Source organism: Symphalangus syndactylus, chromosome 14, assembly GCF_028878055.3.
Source record: "Symphalangus syndactylus isolate Jambi chromosome 14, NHGRI_mSymSyn1-v2.1_pri, whole genome shotgun sequence".
NCBI lineage: Eukaryota > Metazoa > Chordata > Mammalia > Primates > Hylobatidae > Symphalangus > Symphalangus syndactylus.
Window position 1 is genome coordinate 98,639,392 of NC_072436.2, and position 26,737 is coordinate 98,666,128.

The 26,737-nt window shown below is 38.9% G+C and overlaps 1 protein-coding gene across 10 annotated transcripts in view; it reads right to left on the minus strand.

The window, feature by feature from the left end:
• Positions 1–249: 249 nt before the first annotated feature.
• Positions 250–26,737, minus strand: part of EML4 (EMAP like 4) — a 169,223-nt gene continuing 142,735 nt past the window's right edge. For 7 of the 10 annotated variants that reach the window (XM_055242956.2, XM_055242955.2, XM_055242958.1 and 4 more), the window contains 6 exons: positions 16,361–16,449; positions 14,876–14,973; positions 7,187–7,274; positions 6,537–6,635; positions 3,768–3,898; positions 250–3,053 (listed from right to left, as the gene is read on the minus strand). In XM_055242956.2, coding sequence (XP_055098931.1) covers positions 2,580–3,053; positions 3,768–3,898; positions 6,537–6,635; positions 7,187–7,274; positions 14,876–14,973; positions 16,361–16,449 — 979 coding nt within the window. In that variant the 3' untranslated portion in view covers positions 250–2,579. The remainder of the gene's footprint in view (positions 3,054–3,767; positions 3,899–6,536; positions 6,636–7,186; positions 7,275–14,875; positions 14,974–16,360; positions 16,450–26,737) is intronic. The other 3 variants (XR_010115757.1, XR_008650929.2, XR_010115758.1) reach the window with 1 other exon arrangement.

The following is a 26,737-nucleotide window of genomic DNA, read 5'->3' on the forward strand; positions in this document are numbered from 1 at the left end:
AATATTAAACATTAGAGAAAGTGTTGACATGAAATAAATGTAAACAAAGCTATCCCCATATTCAGTGGGAGCATAAATCAGAAGTAATTTCCTCTAACATTATGAGATGGGAGTTTGTTACTACCAGAATGATTTTATCCACAGCAGCAGCAGTAGCCCACTGATAAATGTTGTCTTCTGAATTGTCATGCCTTCTGATAACTGGATAGTCATGGAAACTCGCAGTATAAATGAAGAGTTAAGACGCACTTAGAAAGAGGAAACATTTTGATTATTTTATTTTTTAATCTTCAAAATTTTCTGCCATGAGACAGGAATGCATGATAGCAATGGCTCAACATCTTCACATGAAACACTTGGATTCATTTTCATTCACAAGTTTTTCTAAAAACATCTACAATTTCATAACCCCACCCACTTCTAACCATTATCACAGATTTAACTGACCATTAAACAGTAGTTGCCAGCATTAAACAGCTGGAACGCTTCCTGCATATTAGTAGTGTCTTTTGAAACTACCACCGAAGAGTATCATGATTATAAATCTCATTGTACATGGCAACCCCAAAGGTGACTGATGTCCTCAAATAAACTCCCTGCTGATCACCGAGAACTGTATTCCCCAGGTACTTAAAGAAATGCTCGCTCTTCTCCAAGAACTGCCTGTTCATGTCAGTATATTTCTTGCAGGGAGTATAGCACATGCTGATCTGATGATGTAATCATCACTGCTAACAGGCAGATATATATGCCTGATACTGGCGCACTCCGATAACTATGTACAGAACATACTGAAAAAAGATGGGTTGCTTGGAATCTCTCTTCTTTTGAAGAGAACCATTTTGAGGTTTTTTTTAACAGTTGTAAACAAAAGGAAAGATACACAGATACCTATACACATAGAGATCTACACTGAGTATTTTCAACGTGGTGCATATCTTCTTATCTAGAGATACACACAGTGTCTCCACTCGCCCCTTCACACACACCCACACCCTTCCATACAGCGTGTGAATATAAATGTTGTAAATGTCCTTGGGAGTTCACTGGAGTTTTCATATTACCAAATGATGATGAAATACCTGATTTGTATTACTCCTGAGAAGATATTAGAAGGGAATGACAGTTCTGATGCACTTTGGAATGGCACAATCACGTAAACGCCTGCATACTTAAGACTTCTTAATTCATCCAAAGTTTCTAAACATGATTTGACCAAAAAAATAAAAAGTATCAAAACAATGCAGCAAGTTAAAAAATCAAAACACAATACTTTTGTATAATCAAAGTATAAACAAATATATAGGAAATACATATTTGTCAGTAATTAAAGTAGGAAACATGTACTGAAAACCATAGCTAGCCAACAGAACTTAAAAAAAATACCTTTCCAATGCATAATACATGCATTGCCCAAAATAGGAGGATAGCCACATTAGACTTACAAGACTTATAGCAACTCCACCAGAAAAAAACTGCTACACAGCAAGTCTGTTAAGTATGCTGTTGGTAAAAAAAAAACTGCTGTGACTGTTACCCACACTTCTGTAAAAAAAGAATTTGCAATTTGATGAATATCTTATCCCTCATATAATTTGTATAAAATTACAACAAAACCAATAAATTTCAAGCACCAATTCCATAATCTAAACTTACTGTATTTATATTTCTATTATTGAGGGAACAAATTATGATGAAGGCTTAGCTGAAATTAGCCAGGTAATTATTACAGTTTAGTTTTAAAGGCATGTGGTTTTCCTTCCATTCACTTGAATCTCAAACATTTGAGAATGTTTAGGCTAGTAAAGGACTCCTTGGAGGAATCCATCATTTCTGAGTATTGAAGGTTTTAATATACATTGAAAGCTCTTTAACAAACCAATGCTCTCTTAGATCTAGGATAAAACAGAGTTGCACACAAGAAATTAAGGGACTGTTCCTCATTATGACTTAGAAAAGGCAGCACCTCTCTAGTAGACTAAGAGCATGTCTGGACATCCACTGGTAGTGTAAGAAAACAGCATTTTTTTTAAGAAGGCAACACCATTGCACTTGGCAAAACTGAAGTTTTTCTTAATTACAAAATTTCCATTACACATTTGGGGTGAGAGAGTATCTCACTAAGAGTACATTTTTTTCTCGTTTTTCAGGAAAAAAAAAAAAAAAAGTAGTACAGTCTGAGCCAGTAGATGAGTAACAGTGTTTGTGATACCTCTGGTTGTTCCTGAAGAAAACACGTTCAGATAACAAGGGGGTTTGTTTTCAAAATCAATGCAACTGCTGTTTTTGTTTCCAGTATTTACATCACACCACTTACGTACACAGTAATTTGTGAGACATCATTAATGTTTCAGTCTTCTCCTAGTATTAAGTTTGGTTAATTTTCAATAAACACCAAACTGAAACTTTAAGTTGTCTACATTTGAGAGACTGAAAATAAGACTATTGAAGAAAACAAATCACATGGAAACCACAATCTCAACCAACAGTGATTCTCCATCACTGCCCATCCTGTTACCTGAACTTTATCACAAAATCACATGCAGCTGAAGGAAAAGAGTCGCACTGAAGCCAGGGTGTTAGGACGAGGGCGAAGGGTCTTGCTGGTCCTCCAGAAGGGTGGCTTTGCCCTGCTCCTTGCTTATCTCGTTGGATGGCTCTTCATAAAGAGGCTCACCAAGGTCTCCGCTGCCCCCTTCACTCTCCTCCTCGCTGTGGTCTTCACTTGGCTCCACAGTTTGTTCCAGGCTGTTCTCCAGAAGTGTGGGAGAACTGCTTATTCTACTTTCCTCTTCAGCTGTCTCATTTAAGGGCTGAGAAGGAGGCGGTGTAGGAGTATTAGATTGGATGACACTTTCAGTGGAAGAGACGGGGGCTTTGGTTAGAGTAGTATCCGTTACAGTCTCATTCTGAGGCAAAGATAACTTTTCCACAAGTTTCCACTGAATGATGCTCATGTCTTTTCCACCAGTTGATATCAGGTGACTGTCATTGTGAGTAAAACTGACATTGGTGACATGGCTGCTGTGGGCACTGTACTTGTGACTGGGAGCCTATATGAAATAAATCAGACAGACAGGAAAATTAAACTCATTCTTGACATGCCTGTTTCAGAAATGGTGATATGTAAGGGGGGGAAACTCAGCTTGTGAAATGGGCAATCCAATTTAAAGCCAGAAGTCATCAAATCTCAGGAATAAGACTAGCTGTTATTTCCTTTTATTATCACTTTACATAGGAAAAACAAAACAGAAGAATTGGACATCTCTGTATTTTCACACTATATGTTTAAAAAAATAGCTAAAAGTCTGTCTCTTCTAGATGTTGGTCGTATACTTGCCAGAGCTTAGTAATTATTCTTCTGAAATGGTTAGGGGAACACTTACTATGTTGGCAGGATCACAGGAGATTCCGGAAACAGTTCCATTAGTTTTATAACGTTGAATATGTATCCAACAAATAAAATATTTTGAAATATTTAGGAGAGATTTTAAATTGCCAACAAATCAAAATAAAAAGCAGCCGGACAATAAAGAAACAGGATTAACATCATCAGTCATCATTTCTACAGCTCACTTCTCCTGAGCCTTAGGAAGCGGGAGAAGAAAAGCACTGCCTGGCTGGATGCTCACCAATGGCCCTTATCTCCCTCTGTGCACTGCAGGATCACGGAGAGGAATCAGTAACCTGTATTTTCTTGCCATGGATGCAAAATCATCCCTGGACAGAAGGCCTTATAACATTAGTTTCTATTAAAGTGATTTTACCTTTGCTTTGGAGCAGGGATACTGAAACAGATGGACTTTACAAAAGTCATCGGCAACAGCTATCACCTTTCTATTGTGGGATCGCACCAGTGCATTGATATCTGTCCCATCAGATCCTTCTGGCCAGACACCTTTGATATGGAAACACAGGGATGCAGAAAAATTAGCTGAAGAAATATAACTGTGATGCTACATATGTTTATTTTATTTTAGAATCTGTTTAGCTTTTATCTATGTTCAAACTCTTAGCTGTTAACATTTCCTTTACAAATTTCTCAGTGGCTCACACTGTTCTTCATTCAAATGAAGTCCTGTCCAAAATCTAACTAATAAAAAACCAAAATAGCCCCAAAATGGAAAACTTAAAGACTCAATGGTACTCCATAGTAACCAGCAGGTGGTGCTAATAATTTATTTTACTTTCAGCTTGATTTACACCTCAGCAATAAGCTCTTCCTTTTTAAAGTTTCTGGATGGAGGGAATCAGTTACTTGTATAGACAAGGTTCAAAAACAAAGCCGTAACACCAAATCTTCAAAGTGGAGTCTAGGTTTTCTTTCAAGCAGGCACCTCCAAGAAAACTTCAGAGCGATTATTTCTTATAGAAAGCATAGGCCATCCACTAGTTTAGCAGGTTATCCCACAGAATTTTCCTGGAAAGATTATGTCCCAAGATAAGACATGCTAGATTTAATTATTCTGAATCATTATGCAGCACTAATGATCATATCGAACATAATTTTCACAAACCTCTATTAGGCTAGATTGAAACTATGGAAGATTTAAGGGTTGAGATGTTGGCCACTTGTGGTTGAATGCTACTCTAGAGAACAAACACGTTTTTGGTAAGTTTGCTAAAAACAAGTCAAAATACTTTAAAATTGGTCTCTCTTAATAATTGAATAAATAATGTCTTCATTAAAAGAACCACAGAAGCTACCAGCTATGGGTCACTGCTTCATTTTCACCTAGAATAATGGAATTGTTTAGGGACAGAATTATTTTGTTTTTAATTTCTTCCTGACCTATTAGGCTTTTCTGTCTTGATAGCACTTGTGTTTACAACAATCACCTAAAATGGATTATTTTTCTAATGCACGTAGCATAAAGAAATGTTTAGATCTATGATCAGGCTGGATAACCCAATTTTCAGAAGGCAGAGATATATTGTTAAAGAGAAAATATTAATTTTTGTGTATTGCTTTAGGTATTGGTGCCACATCCATATCCAGTATTTTAATTACCTGAGCATAACACTTCTTTTTAATTCTTTGCAAATATCACTTTATTATTTTAACTTTTCCATCTATCTTCTAACTCTTTCAGAAGGATACCTAAATACTGAGGAAGGCTTAGAAAACAGTCATAGAGGTCAGATTTCCAGAAAGTTACAAAACGTCAGATTAGGAAGAAGCCCCACATAGTTATCTTTATATAATTCTCCTAAAAATGCCTTTGTATTTCAACAAGTGGTGTAAGGCAACTAGACATCCACATGCAAAATAATAATAAAATACACTGACAAGCACATGGAGAAACTGGAACCCTCGTACACTGCTGGTGAAAATGTAAATGTAGTCATTGTGGAAAACAGTCTGGCAGTTGCTCAAAAGAGTAAACATACAGTTACCGTTTGACTCAGCAATTCTATTCCTAGGTAAATACCCAAGAGAAATGAAAACATGTCTACACAAAAACCTGCACATGACTGTTCACAGCAGTGGTATTCATAATAGCTGAAAAGTAGAAACAGCTCAAGTGTCCATCAACTGATGAATGAATTAACAAAATGTCGTCTATCCATACAATGGGATATTACTTAGCCATAAAAAGAGTAAAGTACTGATGCAAGCTACAATGTGGATAAACTTTGAAAACGTTATGCTAAATCACAGAAGCTAGTCTCAGTGGATCACATATTGTATGATTCCCCTTATGTAAACTATACAGAATAAGCAAATCAATAAAACAGATTAGTGGTTGCTGGGGGGTGGGGTAGAGGATAAGAGAGATGGGGTAACTGTTATTGGGTACAGGGTTTCTTTGTGGGGTAATGAAAATGTTCTAAAATTAGACCTTGATGGTCACACAACTAAGTATACAAAAACCACTGAATTTTACACTTTATTTATTTATGAGATGGAGTCTCACTCTGTCACCCAGGCTGGAGTGCAGTGACACAATCTCAGCTCACTGCAGCCTCTGCCTCCCAGGTTCAAGCAATTCTCCTGCGTCAGCCTCCCATGTAGCTGGGATTACAGGTGCACACCACCACGCCCAGCTAATTTTTGTATTTTTAGCAGAGACAGGGTTTCACCATGTTGGCCAGGCTGGTCTCGAACTCCTGAACTCAGGTGATTTGCCCACCTTGGCCTCCCGAAGTGCTGGGATTACAGGTGTGAGCCACCACGCCCAGCCTGAATTTTACACTTTAAATAGGTGAATTGTATGGCATGTATCTCAAGCTATTTAAAAATGCCTTTCCAAATTTAATAACTTCAATTTTCACTTAAAGAAAAACGGGATGGTAATCTGTATTACTATGTAAATTCCTTGTCTTTCATATTGAGGACCAAAAGTGCTGGATTCTGCAAAATACAAATCCCATGTTGGTTCAATCCTAATACATTTAATTTCTCTGAGGCTGACATTAATAGTGATAAAGCTCAAGAATACACAGACTATTTTTCATTTATAAATTTAAGCAAGTAAATATTATATATAAAAAATCCACAAACCACTTCTTTACATCAGGTGTCATGTCCTTACCAAATACTTGAAATCCTAGCACACAGGTATATGTCGTCCAATCAATGTCCTTACAATCCGATCGATTCCTGATTAGTTTGCAGCCATTTGGAATGTCCCCTTTAAATTTAGAAACAGGAAGTATAATCATAGTGCTTGTGTACAAATGTATTTGAAAGTGCATCTTGATTCAAACTAGCCACGTTTACTTGTATTTATAATCCATACACTGAAAAACATTAAGACACATTTAAAAAGGAAAAGAAAGTGTTCACTTTAACAGGGTTTTTAAAACTACAAACTGCTTCCCATGGAAGTTTTTTTTTTTTCCTCTAAAAGCATAAATGCCCATCTATTATATTCCTCCCTGCCTTCAGGAGAAGTAATTAAATGAAAAACCATTCAGAGCAGCATCAATTTGACAGAGTAATTTCTTATTACTACATGTGCCTTCCATTCTACACTATTAACATTAATTCATTACTCTTGGAGAAATGAATCACATTTGAGATTCTCATTACCTTAGCTCAGCGTAACATACGCTTTGTCAGGTTAAAGAGGCTGGCAAGCATTCTCTGCGCAATTCAGATTCCATGCAGCCTGTTCATTAGCGCCCCGATAGACACATCTTAGTGTATACATATGTATAAATAATGATCATTCATACTTACAGTACAGTATTTCATAGTCTCCCGAGTTAGACATTATATACTTGTTGTCTGGGGACCAGTCAAGGTGTGTGATGTAGCTGGAATGTCCCTAGAAAATAACAGGTAAATTGTTAGAAAGCATTTAGAGTTTTGAATGATAAACAATTTAACAGCTAGCCAATACTGTTTCTGAATACATATTTGTTGGAATTTCTAAAGGAGAGAAAGCAGTGTCACACCCTCTAGAACTGAGCAGGCTCACAGCAGATCCTCAGCACTTGAAACTTAGGAGAAACTTTCTGGCCAATCTAGATACCAGAAACTAGTACCTACTACCTGTATTAGACACCTCCAAGAAAGACAGTCTCTTAAACTTGTATCTTACAGGACACTGCAACACATATCACACCCTCTGGCCTTATTTCACGTCACTGGTGTGTCCCCATGAGAGTGACTCCATTTTTGAGAATGAAGTGTTGGTTATAAGTTATGCATAAGGAATACAGCTTTCCTGGGCTACTTCTGAACTATCCATGGTACAACTCAGAAGCTGAGGAATACAGCACCCATATATGGTCTATGGAGGTATCCTAGAAAGTATCTCCAAAGAATGTTTTGGGGAAAATTCACCCAACGCTGTACTCCATCAGAACAGTAGGACTCAATATAATCATCTGATTCCTTAAAACATTCCTTAAGCAGGAAACAATGATCTTTTTCTGCTTAGGTTTTAACACTGTGGGAATTAAAACAAAAAAACTACAAAATACTAATTTTTGTTGGCTTCACGTATAAGCACTTGAGTATTTCCAATAAACTATTTCAGATAAATTACACAGATCTTATGGTTCACCAAAGCTGACAGAGACTTGAATTCACTTTTACCTCCTACAGTCTGTGGTGAAACACATTTAATTTCTACTGTGCTTTTTCAATTAGTAACATTTTTTTTTTGAGACAGGGTCTCACTCTGTTGCCAAGGCTGGAGTATAATGGCGCTATCATGGCTCACTGCAGCCTTGACCTCCCTGGGCTCAGGTGATCCTTCCACTTCTCAGCCTCCTGGATAGCTGGGACTATAGGCACATGCCATCACTCCCAGCTAATTTTTGTATTTTCTGCAGAGATAAGGTTTCACCACATCACCGAGGCTGGTCTCGAACTCCCAGGCTCAAGTGATCCTCCAGCCTCAGCCTCCCAAAGTGCTGGGACTACTGGCATGAGCCACTGTATCTGGTCAATTACTAGCTTTCTGGTCACATGATTTTATTCTTTTTATTTTGAGACAGAGTCTCTGTTGCCTAGTCTGCAGTCCAGTGGTGCAATCTCAGCTCACTGCAATCTCCACCTCTCAGGTTCAAACGATTCTCATGCCTCAGCCTCCTGAGTAGCTGGGAATACAGGTGTGCACCACCATCCCAGCTAATTTTTTCTATTTTTAGTATAGACGGGGTTTCACTGTGTTGGCCAGGCTGGTCTCGAACTCCTGGCCTCAAGTGATCTGCCCACCTCAGCCTCCCAAAGTGCTGGGATTACAGGTGTGAGCCACTGTACCCGGCCTTATTTTATTTTTTTTCACCTATTCTTTTCTTTCTCTAAGATTTTTTTTTTTTTTTTTAATTGAGACAGAGTCTCACTCGTTCACCCAGGCTGGAGTGCAGTGGCATAATCTTGGCTCACTGCAACCTCCGCCTCCTGGGTTCAAGTGATCCTCCCACCTCAGCCTCCCAAGTAGCTGGGACTACAGGCACCCACCACCACGCCCGTCTAATTTTTTCTATTTTTAGTAGTGATGGCGTTTCACCGTGTTAGCCAGGATGGTCTAGATCTCTTGACCTTGTGATCCACCCGCCTTGGCCTCCCAAAGTGCTGGGATTACAGGTGTGAGCCACGGCGCCCAGCCTGGTACTACACATAATTCTTTTTTTTTTTTTTTTTTTTTTTGAGACAGAGTCTCACTCTGTCGCCCAGGCTGGAGTGCAGTGGCGCAATCTCGGCTCACTGCAAGCTCCGCCTCCTGGGTGCACGCCATTCTCCTGCCTCAGCCTCTCCGAGTAGCTGGGACTACAGGTGCCCACCACCACGCCCAGCTAATTTTTTTTGTATTTTTAGTAGAGACGGGGTTTCACCGTGGTCTTGATCTCCTGACCTCGTGATCCGCCCGCCTCGGCCTCCCACAGTGCTGGGATTACAAGCGTGAGCCACCGCACCCGGCCTACTACACATAATTCTTAATTGTCACAGTGATACTGAATTCTATTACCTTACTGAAATCCTGCATTAATTTCAGGATTTATTTTCTTGGCGATTTCTAGGTAGATAAAGTGTTTACTCTTTTTTTTTTCCCCTCTTTTTGATGTGTATTTCCAATGAACAAAATCCTGGCAAAAAGCAAACTTACTTTTACCAGCACTTCCTGCCTACGCAAACAGATTTTATAATGCTTTTTAGGATATCACTGCAACTTAAATATACTATGTCTCCTGGGCTAAGATAACAGTGTCAAAAGGTACACAGGAATTTGAGTCAAGCAGAAAGCCATTATGTTGACACTCAGGTACATAATAAAATAACCTTAATATTCCACTGAAAACTGAATAGAAACTTTAGGTCAATCAGGACACTTAAAATCTTTCAAGGAAAATACACAATGCTCATCATTGTAAAACTATTTTTGAATTTTAATAGATTACTGTTAAATGCTGAAAAATACCTGTAGGTACAACCCAGGCTCATCTAGTCATGGAAAATAATGCTAATAATAATACCTAATATTTACTAAGTACCTTGCATACATCATCACATCTAAATCTCATAGCAACCTTAATGAGGATGTCCACTTAGTAGGTAAGATGGTTAGGATGCATAGATAGGTTAAGTAACTTTTCTGAAGTTACTTAACAAAGAATTGGTGTACCCAGGGTTCAAAACTAGGTCAGATGATTCTGGAGCAAATTAAGTATAGCTTTTTTTTTTTTTTTTTTAAATACAGACAGGGTCTTGGTTAGTTGCCCAGGCTGGTGTCAAACTCCTGGACTCCAGTGATCCTCCCACCTTGGCCTCCCAAAGTGCTGGGATTACAGGTGTGAGTCACCTCACCTGGCCTAAGCACAGCATTTAAGTCAGGCTTATCTTTTACTCATTAAGAATTAGAATGTTTACTTGTACTGCACCTATTTTTGTACTGTTTTTGAAGTGACAGAGGCTGTGTAACATTAAAAGTAAATGCAAGCATTAGAAATGGGAGAGAGAAAAGAAGTGACAGGGTATATGAAAAAAGATGAAGCCAAAAGTGATCTTGGCTAGGCTCTTCTTGCATAATGTTGAGGTTTTCCAGGTTTCTAAGGTTTGATGAGACACATCAAATTTTGAACTCAGTCTTTATCATCCTTGGAGACTAGTTTACTCATATGTTTATACTGTGAGGTAACTAGATTAATCAAGATTAGCTTGATCACAGGGGTTAGAATACAAAACAAAGGGTAAGTGATAAATGAGCTTTTGGTACAGTTACCTTACTTTCTCATTAATCAAATGAAGGCAGCGACTAGATAATGCTCTCCTTCTAAAATGGGAAAAATGATTCTAACTATAAATTTTATAGTCCTTTTGTGATCAGACTTAATATTTTAAAAGAACACACAGAAGAAGGAATACAGGATAAATCTCCAAATTTACAGTTTATCTGAAGTTTTTTGAAATATCAAAATTTTAAGCACATCAACTTCAGAAAGATTGTAAAAGGTATTTGGAGACAGTGGGAAATGGAAATAAGTTTCAATGATTGGAAGAGTAAAGTTCTGTGAGTTTGTGGAAACTCCAGTGGATGTCCTCTAGTTTGGAACCTATGAATGTTAAACTTTAGAATTAACATCAAAGAAATCAAAGCAGAAAGAGGCAAGGAAGAGTCATAATGGCTCTAAGCTTGGCAAGCCTAAAGTATAAGCTGATTATAGGTATGAATCTATCCAAAGAATGTTATTCCGCTGAGTTGGCACTAGTGTGGTCAGCAATGAAAGAGGAGTCACAGAGACACATGTGCCCTATGTTTAGGGTAGAGAGACCTGAATCGAGATCAGGTCCAGTGGCGATCCCTGCTCTACTGTGGATGTAAGCACCGGATTTGCTCACTTTCTGATTCTACTGTTGCTTCACATGTACTTTCCCTAAAGGAAAGGAATGCATGGGGTGGAGGATGCTCATGTCTTGTCCCCTTGGCATTTATATATTTTACGAATAAACTAGCTTTTTTTTTTTTTTTTTTTGAGTCAGGGTCTGGCTCTCACACCCAGGCTAGAGTGTAGTGGCATCATCATGGCTCACTGCAACCTTGACCTCCACAGCTCTAGCGATACTCCTGTCTCAGCATTCCGAGTAGTTGAGACTACAGCGCATGCCACCACACCCAGCTTACGTATATGTGTAAAGACACAGTCTCATTATGTCATTGCCCAGGCTGGATGTGAACTCCTGGGCTCAAGCGATCTGCCTCTTCAGCTCCTGAAGTGCTGGGTTACAGGCATGCACCACCATGCCTGGCCTAAATTAGCATTCTGATTAAAAGATGCTTTCCTGAGGCTTGCTTGCTTATAGAGAGACAACTTGGTTGGCCAGGGGAAACTAGGATTTAGTGTCCTTACCAGTTCTAGTTCCTATTGTAAACTATTTTGTAAACTAGCTTTAGAAAACTTGGTTGATGTCAGTCCATATCTCTATTTATTTATTTATTTTTTGAGACGGAGTCTCGCTCTGTCGCCCAGGCTGGAGCGCAGTGGCGCAATCTCGGCTCACTGCAAGCTCCGCCTCCTGGGTTCACGCCATTCTCCTGCCTCAGCCTCTCCGAGCAGCTGGGACTACAGGCGCCCGCCACCACGCCCGGCTAATTTTTTTTTTTTTTTTTTGTATTTTTAGTAGAGACGGGGTTTCACCGTGGTCTCAATCTCCTGACCTCGTGATCCGCCTGCCTTGGCCTCCCAAAGTGCTGGGATTACAAGCATGAGCCACCGCGCCCAGCAAGTCCATATCTCTAAAATGGATCTTGTCTTGTTTCTTAGCTTATGAAGTTGAGAGCAAGGCCCTGGACTATAATGATGTCATCATTCATTAAGGTACCCATGCATCAGCTAGCTGCCCTCTACCAAGAAGTGCTGTTTCACATCTTTGGGTACCAGCCATCTTTTCAACTGACATTTCCACATAAAGAGAGCTACTGTGAAGAGAGACTCCAAATGCATATAACTTCTAATTTGTTAGATTGTAAGTTATAAGACTTATTATTTTTATTAGAGACATTTATAATTTGTAGACATTTAATTAGAGATATCATAGTTTATTAGTGACACTTCCTAAAGCTCTAAGCCTACTGTGCTTCTGCAGCTATTAACAGTCACCTAAATGTTGAGTAGTTAACAGGAAAATTACTAGAAATAGAAAATAGCACTTGTATTTGGAACTTTGAGAGTAGTTCTAGTTGTTACATTTTAAAAAGACCTCATCTTTACAACAATGCTATAAAGTAGGAACTATTATAAACTCCAATTTTAAGATAATAAAATTAAAACTCTGAGAAGTTAACTTGCCTAAAGTCACCAACTAGTAAGCAGCAGAGACAGTGTTGACCCAGTTTTGCCTGTCCTATATAACAGCAGACAATAGATAAAAGCAGGGGACTGACTATAAGACCAGCCGGTGGAAATAGGCAGCAAGAACTGACAGCTAGAAGCAAAGCACAAAACAAGACAATTAGGAACGCAGAATAGTTGAACCTTTCATTACAACCTCAAACAGTACTGCAAACTTTAACAGTTCCTATGGGTATCTCAAATTAATACTTTCTTCAAATGCTTCAAAGAACTGCCTAACTGGATTAGGACAAGTCTCATGCATTTGATAAACTTGCCATTTCCCAATACTTCCAAGGTCATTCTGATTATTCAGTGTCACACACTGCTCTCTCTTCTGGATCAGCTGTACAGTAAAATAAGACACGTAATGAAAAACCTGAGGCATTACTGTACATTGGAAAGTCTGCTCTACTAAGAGTTAGGAGAATTGTGTTCAAGTCCTTGATCTGCCATTATGTCAAGATGACACCAATGACAAGTCATTAATCTTCCTCTGAAAAGTGGGCTAAGTGCTACAGGGCTGCCCGTAAAATCTTGATTCTACAAGATTAAGTCATATTTGATATACCATTTATTAAGGTATGGACTTTAAAAAAAGGTTGAGATTAAAAACCGGACAGGCGCAGTGGCTCATGCCTAATCTCATCAGTTTGGGAGGCTGAGGTGGGAGGACTGCTTGAGGCCAGGAGTTTGATACCAGCCTGGACAACATAGGGAGACCTCATCTCTATGAAAAATAAAAAAAGTGAGCTGGGCAAGGTGGCACACACCTATGGTGCCAGCTACTCAGGAGGCTGAGGCAGGAGAATTGCTTCAGCCCAGGAGTTTGAGGCACTGCACTCTAGCCTGGGTGACAGAGTAAGACCCTGTCTCAAAAAGTGAAAACAACATTAAAAAACAGAAAACAAAACAAAGCAAAAAATATTGGGGGTCTGGTAGGGTAAACTTCAGTGATCTGAAAACTTCTTTTGGTGGAATATCTCATTTAATCATGTTGTGTATTATTCCATATGACAAACATTAAATTGATAAATTAAAAGATAGATTTAAATAAATTAATGGATAATGATTCATTATTGTCAAGGCAAACAAAAATATTTTGGACAAATTCTAAACTCTGAAGTTGCTTGTAGACTAGTTTACAAATGGACTGGTTTTAATATATGGTATAAAATATGCAAAAAGGCAAATAAGTCTGCTTCCTCAAATAGTACATGGCCTAGTTTTGGCTTAAATATAATAAGCAAAATAAATTTCAGACTCATATTGAAGTTTATTTTGCTTATTACAAGATGTATATGCTTCTAAAAACTAACTCTTTTATCTGTTTCCCTAAAATGAATTGTTTTGTGATAAAGACTGTTAAAGAATTCAAATTCAGGTAGCCTGGCTCAGAGTCTGTGCTCTTAACCACTATGCTACACTGCCTACCTTTCTCTTCCTGGCCTGAGCTGGACTGTACTTCTTGAGGACAAAGGAACACATATTGTACATATTCCTGGTGCCTAAGCCATTTCGTTTGCTAGGGGAATACCTGCTGTACATTCAGTACTTGTCATGTTTACAGAAATTTAATCCAATTTTCATCCTATAATTATAACCCAATTAAGACAGAAGTGGGCAATAAATTACGGGAAACGTCCTTTCTGTTAACTCTCTTAAATGCAGACAAATATCCATATTCATTCTTTTATTTTCAGTGGCAGAGAGGTGATATAGGATGTCGTAGGGTGTTGAGGTGGGCAGAAGCATAGGAGTTAAGATTAAACATCAGATGTTATTTCTGACTCATTCAATTTTCAAAAAGTGTTATTCTAAAGGTCACCTATGGAAATAGCTTTAAGAAACTGTTTTAAAACTAGTCATAGAGTGGCAAATATTACACCCCCATCAAAAGGAGACGTCTTTTTAGAGCATACAGGGAACTCTAACATTCTGCTATCATGTATTACCAGTTCCAGTTTTTGAAGACAGAGATTAAAGCAGCTAACGACAGGAAACAACGCATACATCGATGTAAAAATTTGTTTTTAACAGAAGTAAAATTTCCCAATAATTTTACAACTTGTTCTACTTCACTACTTACAGTGCACCTTCCATATCTGCTATATTTTCTTCCATTTTCAGAGACTACATAGAGGTAAATAAAGTTGTCATGAGATCCTACAGCCAGGAAGTTACCATCTAGAATGAAATAGGTCAGTGTTGACTAGAGAAATACACTGATAAATTTATTTACTGTTATTTTACTGGATATTTTACAAATGCTGTTAAATCTCATCAATTTAACTGTTATTTGGCAATTAATGAATGAATCCTATCCACTAAGTACATTTGAAAAATAAATGGTCATCCAGTCTAATACACAATCCCTTCTTGGAGATGCTTACAGGCCTTGAATTCTAGGCCTCATCTTCTAGTTAGTTAAAAACCGGCTCCAGAGAGGTTATCCTGCCTTCTTGGGTGGAAGAGTACAGTGTTTAAGTGGTAGGCTGACCGGACAGCTGCTTAGTTCAGCTAGCATATATGATCTGTCCGATTACAGAACAGGTGCTCTTGGGAAGAGACCATGTTCCTTTCTTTTGTGGTGTCCTTCCCTGTACCCACCACAGTGCTAAGCATGTAACAAATGGTCAATAAAGTCCACGTCCTCTCTGGAGTTCGACAGCTACATTTGCAGTGGTTATCTGCTACTACAACACTAAAAAACAATAAAACATAACAAAACAAACCCCGGAGAAATGTTAAAATTTTTGTGCTTCAAGAGGACTCAAAAGGCTTATAGCTTAAAGTACATACTTTTCCTTCCTTGTTCAATTTAAAGAATACTACTCTCTGTGCGTCCTTTGAAACAACTGAGAAGCAATCAAAAAGATTCTCTGGATCCCGTGCTAATGCAACAACTATTGGCATATATTTTCAAGTAAAGAAATTGTCAGACTAACTCCAGGGAAGAGTGCTGTGAATCAAAGCCACATAAATAACAAGAAAAGGTAACTAGAGTATTATCATAGAAACTTAATATTGTGAATAAGGTACAATAATTATTCTCAAGCAGGCTAAAGGAATATATCAAATTCTTATAGAGAATTGCTAAGTATTTAATTAACAAACCAATCATTACTGTGTAACCGAAACAATGCACTAGATTCTAAAGGACTTGAAGGGCCTATAAAATTTGTGTATTTTGAATTTCTCTGTAATTTCTTTACATTCTCTTATAAATAAAGAAAAGGTTGCTAACCAGATGTGACATTTAGCCTAATACCTATTCAAAATTCTAAGTATGCGTAGTTCCAGAAAAAGGGGATTTGACTGCACTTCACTCTGCTTTCAATTGCAAATGCAGCTGTCCATTTTAAATTTGATGATTCAGAATGTTGTTTAAACTTTAGCAGATCTTTCGCAGTTTCTGGCAGCAGAATTTAATTTGATGTTGGGGGAAACAGATTTAATATTTAGCAACTCTAAAGAGAGAAAAAAGTAGTCAGCCTTATCAGAAGTAAAAGTATGCAACTGCAGTGAAGTGCTGTGAATGCCAGGCTTGGGAGGTGGGAGTAAATTTGCCTACCTATTGAGTAGCGCATCACAGAGAGCTGTTCATTCCCGTCTGTGTGGATAGAAACTAGATCTCTGGTTTCTGCATCCAGAACAAACCACCTGTTAAGAAGTAAAAATCAAAATTTTCTTCAGATATTAGCATTTATAGAAAAAAAAAAAGTTGTTCTTTTTCTTTTTGAGACGGAGTCTTGCTTTGTCATAAGGCTAGTGTACATGGAGTGATCCTAGCTCATCACAGCCTTGACCTTCTGGGCTCACACCATCCTCCCACACCTCAGCCTCCTGAGTTGCTGGGACTACAGGTGCATGCCACTGTGCCTGGCTAATTTTCAATTTCTTTTTTGTTTTTAGAGATGGGGTCTTACTATGTTATCTGGGCTGGCCTTAAACTCCTGGCCTCAAGCAGTCCTCCCACCTCAGCCTCCCAAAGTAATGAGATTATGGGCATGTGCCACTGTGCCCAGACGGGTCTATTTTTTTAATTTTAAGAATGTTTAATAATGGTCCTTAAGTATGATATGTTTTCTTCTTCTAGTGAAGGATAAATTCATTTAGCAAAATGCTGCTAGATAAAATATACATAAATATACATGGGCCTAGACATATTCTCATGTCTATTTGGGTATTCATTGACTGCCATTTCTGTCTCTTTGCTAGGCACTGTTTAAATAGAAAACAGAAATACAGGATCTGTGTTCTTGAAGAAGACACTAAGTTGGGAGAAAGGAAATGAGTCAATTGAAACAAAGAATGAAGAAATGCCAACCTCAGTGATGGTGACTCAATATAACAGAGGAACTCATAGGAGGAAAATGAATGATAGCGGCAGAAAAACATCCTTAGGGAAGATGTAAGATGTGGGCTGAGCTGAACACTGACAGAATGTTCAGACATTTTAGGCAGGAGGAACAGCAGCTGTATAGCTAAGGAGGTGGGAAAAACCACGGACAGTATGAAGGTGGGAGGGAACAGTAGCAAGCCATTCATTTGGTGTGATTCAAAAGAACCAGCAGGGAGCACTCCCCTTCCTGAGACCTCCAACACTTGCACAGGGAAGCTCTAAATTTTTTGAAAGAGATATCTTTTCATTCACATTTATAGGAAAAGTCAAAATGCAGATGCCTCTTGAGAGGTAAAAGGATGACTTAAATCCAACTACATTATAAATCACTATTATCAGATCTTTTTTCTAAAAGTATTTGAAGGAAAGGATGGGTACTTCAGAAGAGCGTGGTGAGACCAGGGGTATAAAGCAAAGATGGGAACCATGGACAGACAAACTTAAGGCTGCATAAGAGAGAGGATGGCAGCATGCACAGCTGGTTGGAAGAATTCAGAGTTGAGCACTGCCCATATCAAAGTAGGCACTAAATATCTGCAGAATGAATAAGTGAACAAATACATTAAAAGTAAGTCTTGAACATGACAAAAGACAAATTTTATCAAGAGGTATTTAATAGTAGTGCAGTGTGCAGGAAGAAAATGGATGGGATGGAAAGAACAGGACAAGACTAGAAAAACAAAATCATACTTATTGACCTTTAAACTCAATTATTCACATATAAATTCTATTTCTCTTACCTGAGTAGATGACAGAATTAGGTTAGATGCCTAAAAGTTTCAGCCCATAGCTTACAAGTTACTAAAAATTCATTCATGAACTGAACAGGGCAAAAAAAGCAGCAAGTTTTTGTTTTTCTTTTTTTTTTTTTTTTGAGATGGAGGCTTGCTTTTGTCCCCCAGGCTGGAGTGCAGTGGCATGATCTTGACTCACTGCAACCTCTGCCTCCTGGGTTCAAGTGATTCTCATGCCTCAGTCTCTCGAGTAGCTGGGATTACAGGTGGGCGCCACCATGCCCAGCTAATTTTTGTATTTTTAGTACAGACAGCGTTTTACCATGTTGGCCAGGCTGGTCTCGAACTCCTGACCTCAGATGATCTGCCCGCCTCACGCTCCCAAAGTGCTGGGATTATAGGCATGAGCCACCATGCCCAGCAAGTTTTTAATCTTTATTTTTTACCTGCTCCTACCATTTGAGTCGTTTCATTTTTAATTATTCAGATGGAAAAAATTCCACCACTAATATAAGCCAACAAAAAGAATCATGATGATAGGTTTTTTTTTTTTTTTTTTTGAGACGGAGTCTCACGCTGTCACCCAGACTGGAGTGGCGCTATCTCGGTTCACTGCAACCTCCGCCTCTGGGTTCAAGCGATTCTTGTGTCTCAGCCTCCTCAGTAGCTGGGACTACAGGTATGCGCCACCACGCCCAGATAATTTTCTGTATTTTTAGTAGAGATGGGGTTTTGCCATGTTGACCAGGCTGGTCTTGAACTCCTGACCTCAGGTGATCCCCTCGCCTTGTCCTCCCAACGTGCTGGGATTACAGGCATGAGCCACTGCACCCGGCCGATAAATTTCTTTTCATTTTAAAGCATTATAACTAATATCTGGGAAAGGGACCATTTCCCTCTTAAATTAAAAGAAATATTTAGAAGAGAGAAAAGGGCCTGAAGGATTTTTTTTTTTTAAAGCTTAGTGATATGGTTTAACGTGGCTTAGTGTATTCAAGGTAGAATTGAAGACTCAAAGATCCCAATTTTTTACCTTGTCTACAAAGAGTCAAACTCTGTAAAATATTTGAAGAGATTTATTCTGAGCCAAATATGAATGACCATGGCCCATGGTGAGACAGCCCCCAGAGAACATGTGGCCAAGGTGGTCGAGGCACAGCCTAGTTTTATACATTTTAGGGTGACATGAGACATCAATCAAATACATGTTAAGATATATACACTGGTTCAGCCAGGCACGGTGGCTCACGCCTGTAATCCCAGCACTTTGGGAGGCCGAGGCAGGCAGATCATGAGGTCAGGAGATCGAGACCATCCTGGCATCTTGGCTAACCCAGTGAAACCCTGTCTCTACTAAGAATACAAAAAATTAGCCAGGCATGGTGGCAGGTGCCTGTAGTCCCAGGTACTTGGAAGGCTGAGGCAGAAGAATGGCATGAACCCAGGCGGTGGAGCTTGCCGCGAGCTGAGATGGCACCACTGCACTCCAGCCTGGGTGACAGAGCGAGACTCTGTCTCAAAAAAAAAAAAGATATACATTGGTTCAGTAGGGAAAGGCAGGACAACTTGAAGGTAGGTGGGGGCTTCCAGGTTATAGGTAGATTTAAAAATTTTCTGACTGGCAGGTTGGGCGCAGTGGCTCACGCCTGTTATCCCAGCACTTTCAGAGGCCGAGGTGGGTGGATCGTGAGGTCAGGAGATCAAGCCCACCCTGGCTAACAAGGTGAAACCCCATCTCTAGTAAAAACATAAAAAATTAGCCGGGCATGGTGGCAGGCGCCTGTAGTCCCAGCTACTCGGAAGGCTGAGGCAGAAGAATCATTTGAACCCGGGAGGTGGAGGTTGCAGTGAGCTGAGATTGCGCCACTGCACTCCAGCCTGGGCGACAGGGCAAGACTCCATCTAAAAAAAAAAAAAATTCTGATTGGCAACTGGTTATTATCAGTAGAAAGGAATTGTCTGGGTTATGATATGGGGCTGTGGAGACCAAAGTTTTATCGTGCAGATGAAGTCTTCAGGTAGCAGGCTTCAGAGAGAATAGACTGTAAATATTTCTTATCAAACTTAAGGTCTGTGTTAATATTAAATGTTGGTTGGCTTTTCCTGAATTCTAAGAGGTTATAACAAGGCATGACCTTCCCTTCCTGTTATGGCCTGAACCAGTTTTTCAGGTTAATTTTGGAATGCCCTGGCAGAGATGAGGGGTCCAGTCAGATGGTGGGGGGGGCTTAGAATTTTATTTTTGATTTATAACCTATCAGTGAAATCTCTAACTAAACACATTCATAAATTTTAGTCATTTGTGAGCTATGAGCTGAAACTTCCAGGAAGCTAACCTAATTTTGTCATCTACTCAGGTAAGATAAATATCTTTCATATGTGAATACTTGAGTTTAAAGGCCAATAAGCAGGAAAACTGGCACTTTGAAGCCATATGCTTCATGTTTACCAATTATTTTCGTTTCAAAAAGTGCACAGGAAGGCCGGGCATGGTGCCTCATGTCTGCAATCCTAGCACTTTGAGAGGCTGAGGCAGGAGGATCGCTTGAACACAGGAATTCAAAACCAGACTGGGCAATGCAGCGAGACCTCATCTCTATTTTATTTTAAAATAACATTAAAAGTAAAATATAAAATAAAAAAAAGCACATAAGACACATACTTTATTGCAAATGGACAGTACCCATAGGTTATGTTTCTTCTGAGAATGTAACTCATTAACCAATTTTTATGAGTATCCCTCTGAAATTCTTCTGGGCCTAGAAATGCCAAAGTGGATGCCAAGTGCCTTTTTAGAGTAAGGGAACAAAATAATATCCCAATTCAGACTGAACTGACACACCAAAATGACAAGATACAGAGATGCTCTGTATCAGGTGAGTTTTTAGTGAGTTTTTAATGAATTTATGGAAACTTTATGACACTCTCATGCATTTAAAAATTATTTACCATTTTTTTTTGAGACAGGTCTTGCTCTGTTGCCCAGGCTGGAGTGCAGTTTACTGCAGCCTCAACCTCCCAGGCTCTCAGGTGATCCTCCCACCTTAGCCTCCCGAGTAGCTGGGACCAAAAGCACGTGCTATCATGCCTGGCTAACTTTTTGTAGAGGAGGGGTTTTGCCATGTTGCTGGTCTCGAACTCCGAGGCTCACGCAATCCTCCCACCTTGGCCTCCCAAAGTGCTGGGATTACAGGTGTGAGCACTGCACCAGCTCAATTTTTATTTTGGAGAAGCCCCAACTAATACTGTTTTAAGACTGTTTCAAAGTCAGTTTAATCTTCCTAGGAAAACTATGTAATTTTATCTCTTTGGACACTCCCTGAGAATGTAATGAAACCCTGGAGTGTCTGTTTTGGTAAAACGTGTAGAAACCTAAAACTCTTAGTCATTTACTGGTTAGAGATAGTGACTATCAAAAAAGAAACCAAAAAAACCCCCACCAAAACTGTGCCTAAGTTTTCTATTTCTTTAATTATTAATACATTATTAGACACTAATTCTTCTACTTTTGGTAAATCATTTTTAGTAGTAATTCAATGCTTGTTATTAAAGATATACAACTTTCATATATAGTTTTGGAGTTCCCACCCCTTTTCATTGCAAGGACTATGTTTTACCTTCAGAAAAGACTTTTGGGCTCAGAGGTTCTATCTCTAACAACAAATCCTCTAGCCAAGGGGATTTTCTACAAATTAAAAAAAAATTTTTTTTAAATTTCACTCCTGGCTTCAAGAGATCTTCCTGCCTGGGCCTTGGGCCTGAGCCACCATGATGGCCAAATAAATATTTAAGTTTTTACTATTTCACTGTATTCTTAGTCTAGAGTATATACATTAGAACCAAGCTTCTGGCTGGGTGTGGTGGCTCATGCCTGTAATTCTAGCATTTTGGGGGGCTGAGACAAGCAGATCACTTGAGGTCAGGAGTTCAAGACCAGCTTGACCAACATGGTGAAACCCTGTCTCTACTAGAAATAAAAAAATTAGCCAGGCATGGTGGTGCACGCTTGTAGTCCCAGCTACCTGGGAGGCTGAGGCATGAGAATCACTTGAACCCAGAAGGCAGAGACTGCAGTGAGCTGAGACTGCGTCACTGCACTCCAGCCTGGGAGACAGAGCAAGACTCTGCAAAAGGGAAAAGGGAAGGGGAAGGGGAAGGGAAAAGGGGAAGGGAAAAGGGGAAGGGGAAGGGGAAGGGAAGGGGAAGGGGAGAAAGGAAGAAAGATCCATTAGGCCTTACAGAATTCCATAATGATTACAACTATGGTACTGCCGTAAGCACAGATATATATATATTAATGGAACAGAATTCAAAGTCCAGAGAAAATCTCATACATCTTTGGTCAATTTATTTTCAAAAACGGTACCAATACTATTCAATGGAGAAAGAAAAGTCTTTTCAACAAATGGTGCTGTAACTGAATATCCACATACAAAAGAATGAAGTTGGACACCTACTGGGCCATACTATACATGAAGACTAACTCAAGACGAATTGGAGACCTAAAGATAAGAGCTAAAACTATAAAACTCTTAGAAGAAAACATAGAAGTAAATATTTATGCCCAAGAAACAAGAGAAAGAACAGATAAACTAAACTACATCAAAACTTAAAACTCTGGTGCTACTAACATCATCAAGAAAGTGAAAAGACCACCCTCAGAATGAGAAAAATATTTGAAAAAGATCTATAAGGAAATGTATCCAGAATATATAAAAAACTCTTACAAGAACAGACAACCCAATTCAAAGATGGGCACAGGATTTCAACATACATTTCTCTAAAGAGGATATACAAATGGCCAATAAGTACTTGAAGAAATGCTCAACATCATTAGCCATCAGAGAAATGCAAATCAAAAGCATAATGAAAAACTACTTCACACCCACTAGGATGGCTATAATCAAAACACAGATAATATGTACTGGCAAGAAACTGAAACCTTCATACATTGCTGGTGGAATCATAAGACAATATGGCTGCTGTGAAAGTTTGGTAGTTCCTAAAAAAAAAAAAAAAAAAAAAAAAAAGATTTTTTTTTTTTTTTTTTTGTGGTTGTTGTTTTGTTTTTGAGAAAGGGTCTCGCTGTCATCCAGGCTGGAGTGCAGTGGTGCCATCATAGCTCACTATGATAGCCTTGACCTCCCAGATTCAAATTATCCTCCCACCTCAGGCTCCTGAGTAGCTGGGACCACAGGCATGCGCCACCATGCCTGGCTAATTTTTTTTTAAATTTTTTGTAGAGGCAAGGTCTTGCTATATTGCCCAGGCTGGTCTCAAACTCCTAGGGATTCCAGGTGTGAGCCATTGTGCCTGGCCTTAAAATGTTAAACATGGAGTTTTAACACAACAATTCTACTCTTTTATATCCCACAGAGCTGGAAACATATATCCACTCTAAAGCTCGTGTATGAATGTATGTAGCAGCATTATTCATAGTAGCCAAAAAGTGGAAATAACCCCTATGTCCATCAGTTGATGAAGGTGGTATATCCATACGATGGAATGTTATTTGAACATAATACATGCTATATATGAAGTACTCAACGTGGATAAACCTTGAAAACATTAAGTGAAAGAAGCTAATCACAAAACTTCACGTTATATGATTCATTCCATTTATAGAAAATGCCCAGAATAGACAACCTACAAAAACAGAAAGTGGGTCAGTTGCCTAGAGTAAGGGGGAGGTGGGTGGGGTCATGGGGAATGACTATTAATGGGTATAGGATTTCTTTCTGGGTTAAAAATTGTTCTGAAATTAGACTGTGAGGATAGCTGCAAAACCCTGTGAACTTACTGAATTATATATCTTAAATCAGTGAATTTTATAGTATGTGAATTATTTTTTATTTCTTTTTCTGGGGGGCATGTGAATTATATCTCAACAAAGTTGTTAAAAAGAATCCTTTCTATGTGAACATTAACTTTTGTTTTTTGTTTTGAGACAGTGCCCAGGCTGGTGTGCAATGGCGTGATCTCAGTTCACTGCAACCTCTGCCTCCTGCGATCAAGCAATCCTCCTGCTTCAACCTCCCGAGTAGCAGGGACTACAGGTGCACACACCGCCACGCCTGGCTAATTTTAAAATTTTTCTTGTAGAAACAGGGTTTTGCCATGTTGCCCAGGCTGGTTTCAAACTCCTGGGCTCAAGCAATCCACCTGCCTTGGCCTCCTTCCAAAGTGCTGGGATTAAAGGCATGAGCCACTGTGCCCAGCAGCATTAATGTGTTAAGGAAGTACTATGTCCACTTAAGGTTATACGTTTTTTTCTCTTAAAATTACATAAATAATACATTATTTTAAAATGATAATTGTACTTATTTGATGCTTTATTCACACTGTGCTTACTCTTTGGTTACATGAAGTAGAAGATATCTAGATCTGGACATGAAGACATCATTATATATTTTTTACTTGTCACTGTTTTTGGATCATGCACAACCTGGACATGTGTTGCATTCTACTAGAAAAATGTCCTTGGCTGGGCGTGGTGGCTCACGCCTGTAATCCCAGTACTTTGGGAGGCCCAGGCAAGGTGATTACTTGAGGCCAGGGGTTCCAGACCAGCCTGGCTAACATGGTGAAACCTGTCTCTACTAAAAATACAAAAATTGGCTGGGTATGGTGGTGGGCGCCTGTAATCCCAGCTACTCAGGAGGCTGAGGCTAGAGAATCGCTTGAGCCTGGGAGGCAGAGGTTACAGTGATCTGAGATCATGCCATTGCACTCCAGCCTGGGCGAAAGAGGGAAACTGTCTCTAAATAAGTAAATAAATAAAAATAAAAATAAATAAAATAAAATAAAATAAAAATTTCCTAACCCTAGGTGTGACTTTTTTCAGGCTTAGGGTCAGCGATAATAATAGAATGGCTACATTAAGATTTTTCCATTTTAGAAAATACATTCAGGTATTCATAGATCCAAGGCAAAAATAAAAACAAATGAGAAAGTTCCCCAAGGATCAACAGAACCTAACCAGATTTGAAACCAAAGACAGGAGTTACATGCAGAATGAACACTGACAACTACATCTCTCCTAGATTCTAATCAATCCCCAAATGGACTGCCAGCACTTTCAATTTAGTTATCACATCACTCTCACTTATGAAGTGTTTTCTACTTACAACTCCAAGACAAACCAACTGGCTTTAGTTTAAGTCACTAAAATTGAGTGACTTTCCATTTTAAGCTTGTCAGTGATGACTTCACAGCTATGTAAATGTTGGAAAGTAATTTCAGTGAGTTTTTCGGAACAATTTTCCCTACAAATTGGGGCTGTGTATGTATATTCGTAAACACACAGTGTTTTCTTCAACCAAGCAGTTTATCTTCATGATTCAAACCCCGCTAGCCTTACAATTGCCCATTTAGTGTTTAACTCCCTTATATACACAGTATGCTTTAACAAGGTCAATCAGTGATTTGTCAAAGATAAACCTTCCTAACAATATTAAGTAATGCTGTAAATATCTCAAAGAGTATTGTTGGATTAGAGGAAAAGACAAGCTTTGGAACCATGCAGAACCTGAGCTCAATCACAGGTAACAGAACTCTATGGGTCTTGGTTTCCTGTCTGTGCAATCATGATTATTAATAAACTTTGTTACATTCTTGTGAAGATTACGAGTAACATATAAAAAGAATTTAGCGGCCAGGCGCGGTGGCTCACACCTGTAATCCTAGCACTTTGGGAGGCCGAGGTGGGTGGATCACGAGGTCAGATTGAGACCATCCTGGCTAACACGGTGAAACTCTGTCTCTACTAAAAATAAAAATAAAAAAAAAAATTAGCCGGGCGTGGTGGCGGGGCACCTGTAGTCCCAGCTACTTTGGAGGCTGAGGCAGCAGAATGGCATGAACCCGGGAGGCAGAACTTGCAGTGAGCCGAGATCGTGCCACTGCACTCCAGCTTGGGTGACACAGCGAGATTCCATCTCAAAAAAAAAAAAAAAAAAAAAGGCATTTAGCACAAGGTCATCCATCAGACACTGAATAAATGATATCTCTTACTTTTATTATTTCAAGGACTTTAGCATTTGTGGTATCTGTTTAGCTGCCAAAAATAGAGATCTGAAGTGAATTGCTTTGTGGTTTTCTGAAAACTAGATCAGCACTACACCTCAGATAGTTTCCTATGTGCTTAACAACAATTTTTTTTTGTTGAAGAAAATAATTTCCTCCAAATCCTACAGTGACCTGTCATGTGTCTTCCTCAAAGAGAATGGACCAAACTCGGTCCAAATGGCCAAATGTCCAAGTCTAAGTGCTTTTAAACCTCATAACGATCTATTACTAACATGTGTTTTGGGGAAGATCTGAGCTAGCCTTCTATATTTGCAAAGTATCACCAATTGCTCTCTCAAGCAGCCTAATTCTAAAATTCAATGATTTCACTCAATAGCATCTCTAGTTTCACATTCATAATTCAATTATCTTTAAAGACCTATTTTTCCATTATTCTGAAAGATTCTGCAGCACTATATGTAAGAAGAAATTGGAATGTTTTCACATTTCAGGTGTTAATTTGTATCTTACAGCCAGAAGGAAAAATTGCTATAAAAAAACCCCTCTAAATGACTAAATTTAGTTAGAATTAAATGAATTAGTTGGTTTAAAGTATTTCAGTCTTATATAGAAACAAAAATATTTATATAAGCGTGTTCACAATAGTCTCACCCCATTAAAAATCAGCATTCCACATTTTTTAATGAGTTTAATTTTGGGAAAATTGACTTCATGTTTTTCTTTGTCTCCTTAAAAAATGTGAGGAGGACTACTTACTAGCAGAGGCAATAAAGTTGAGTCAATT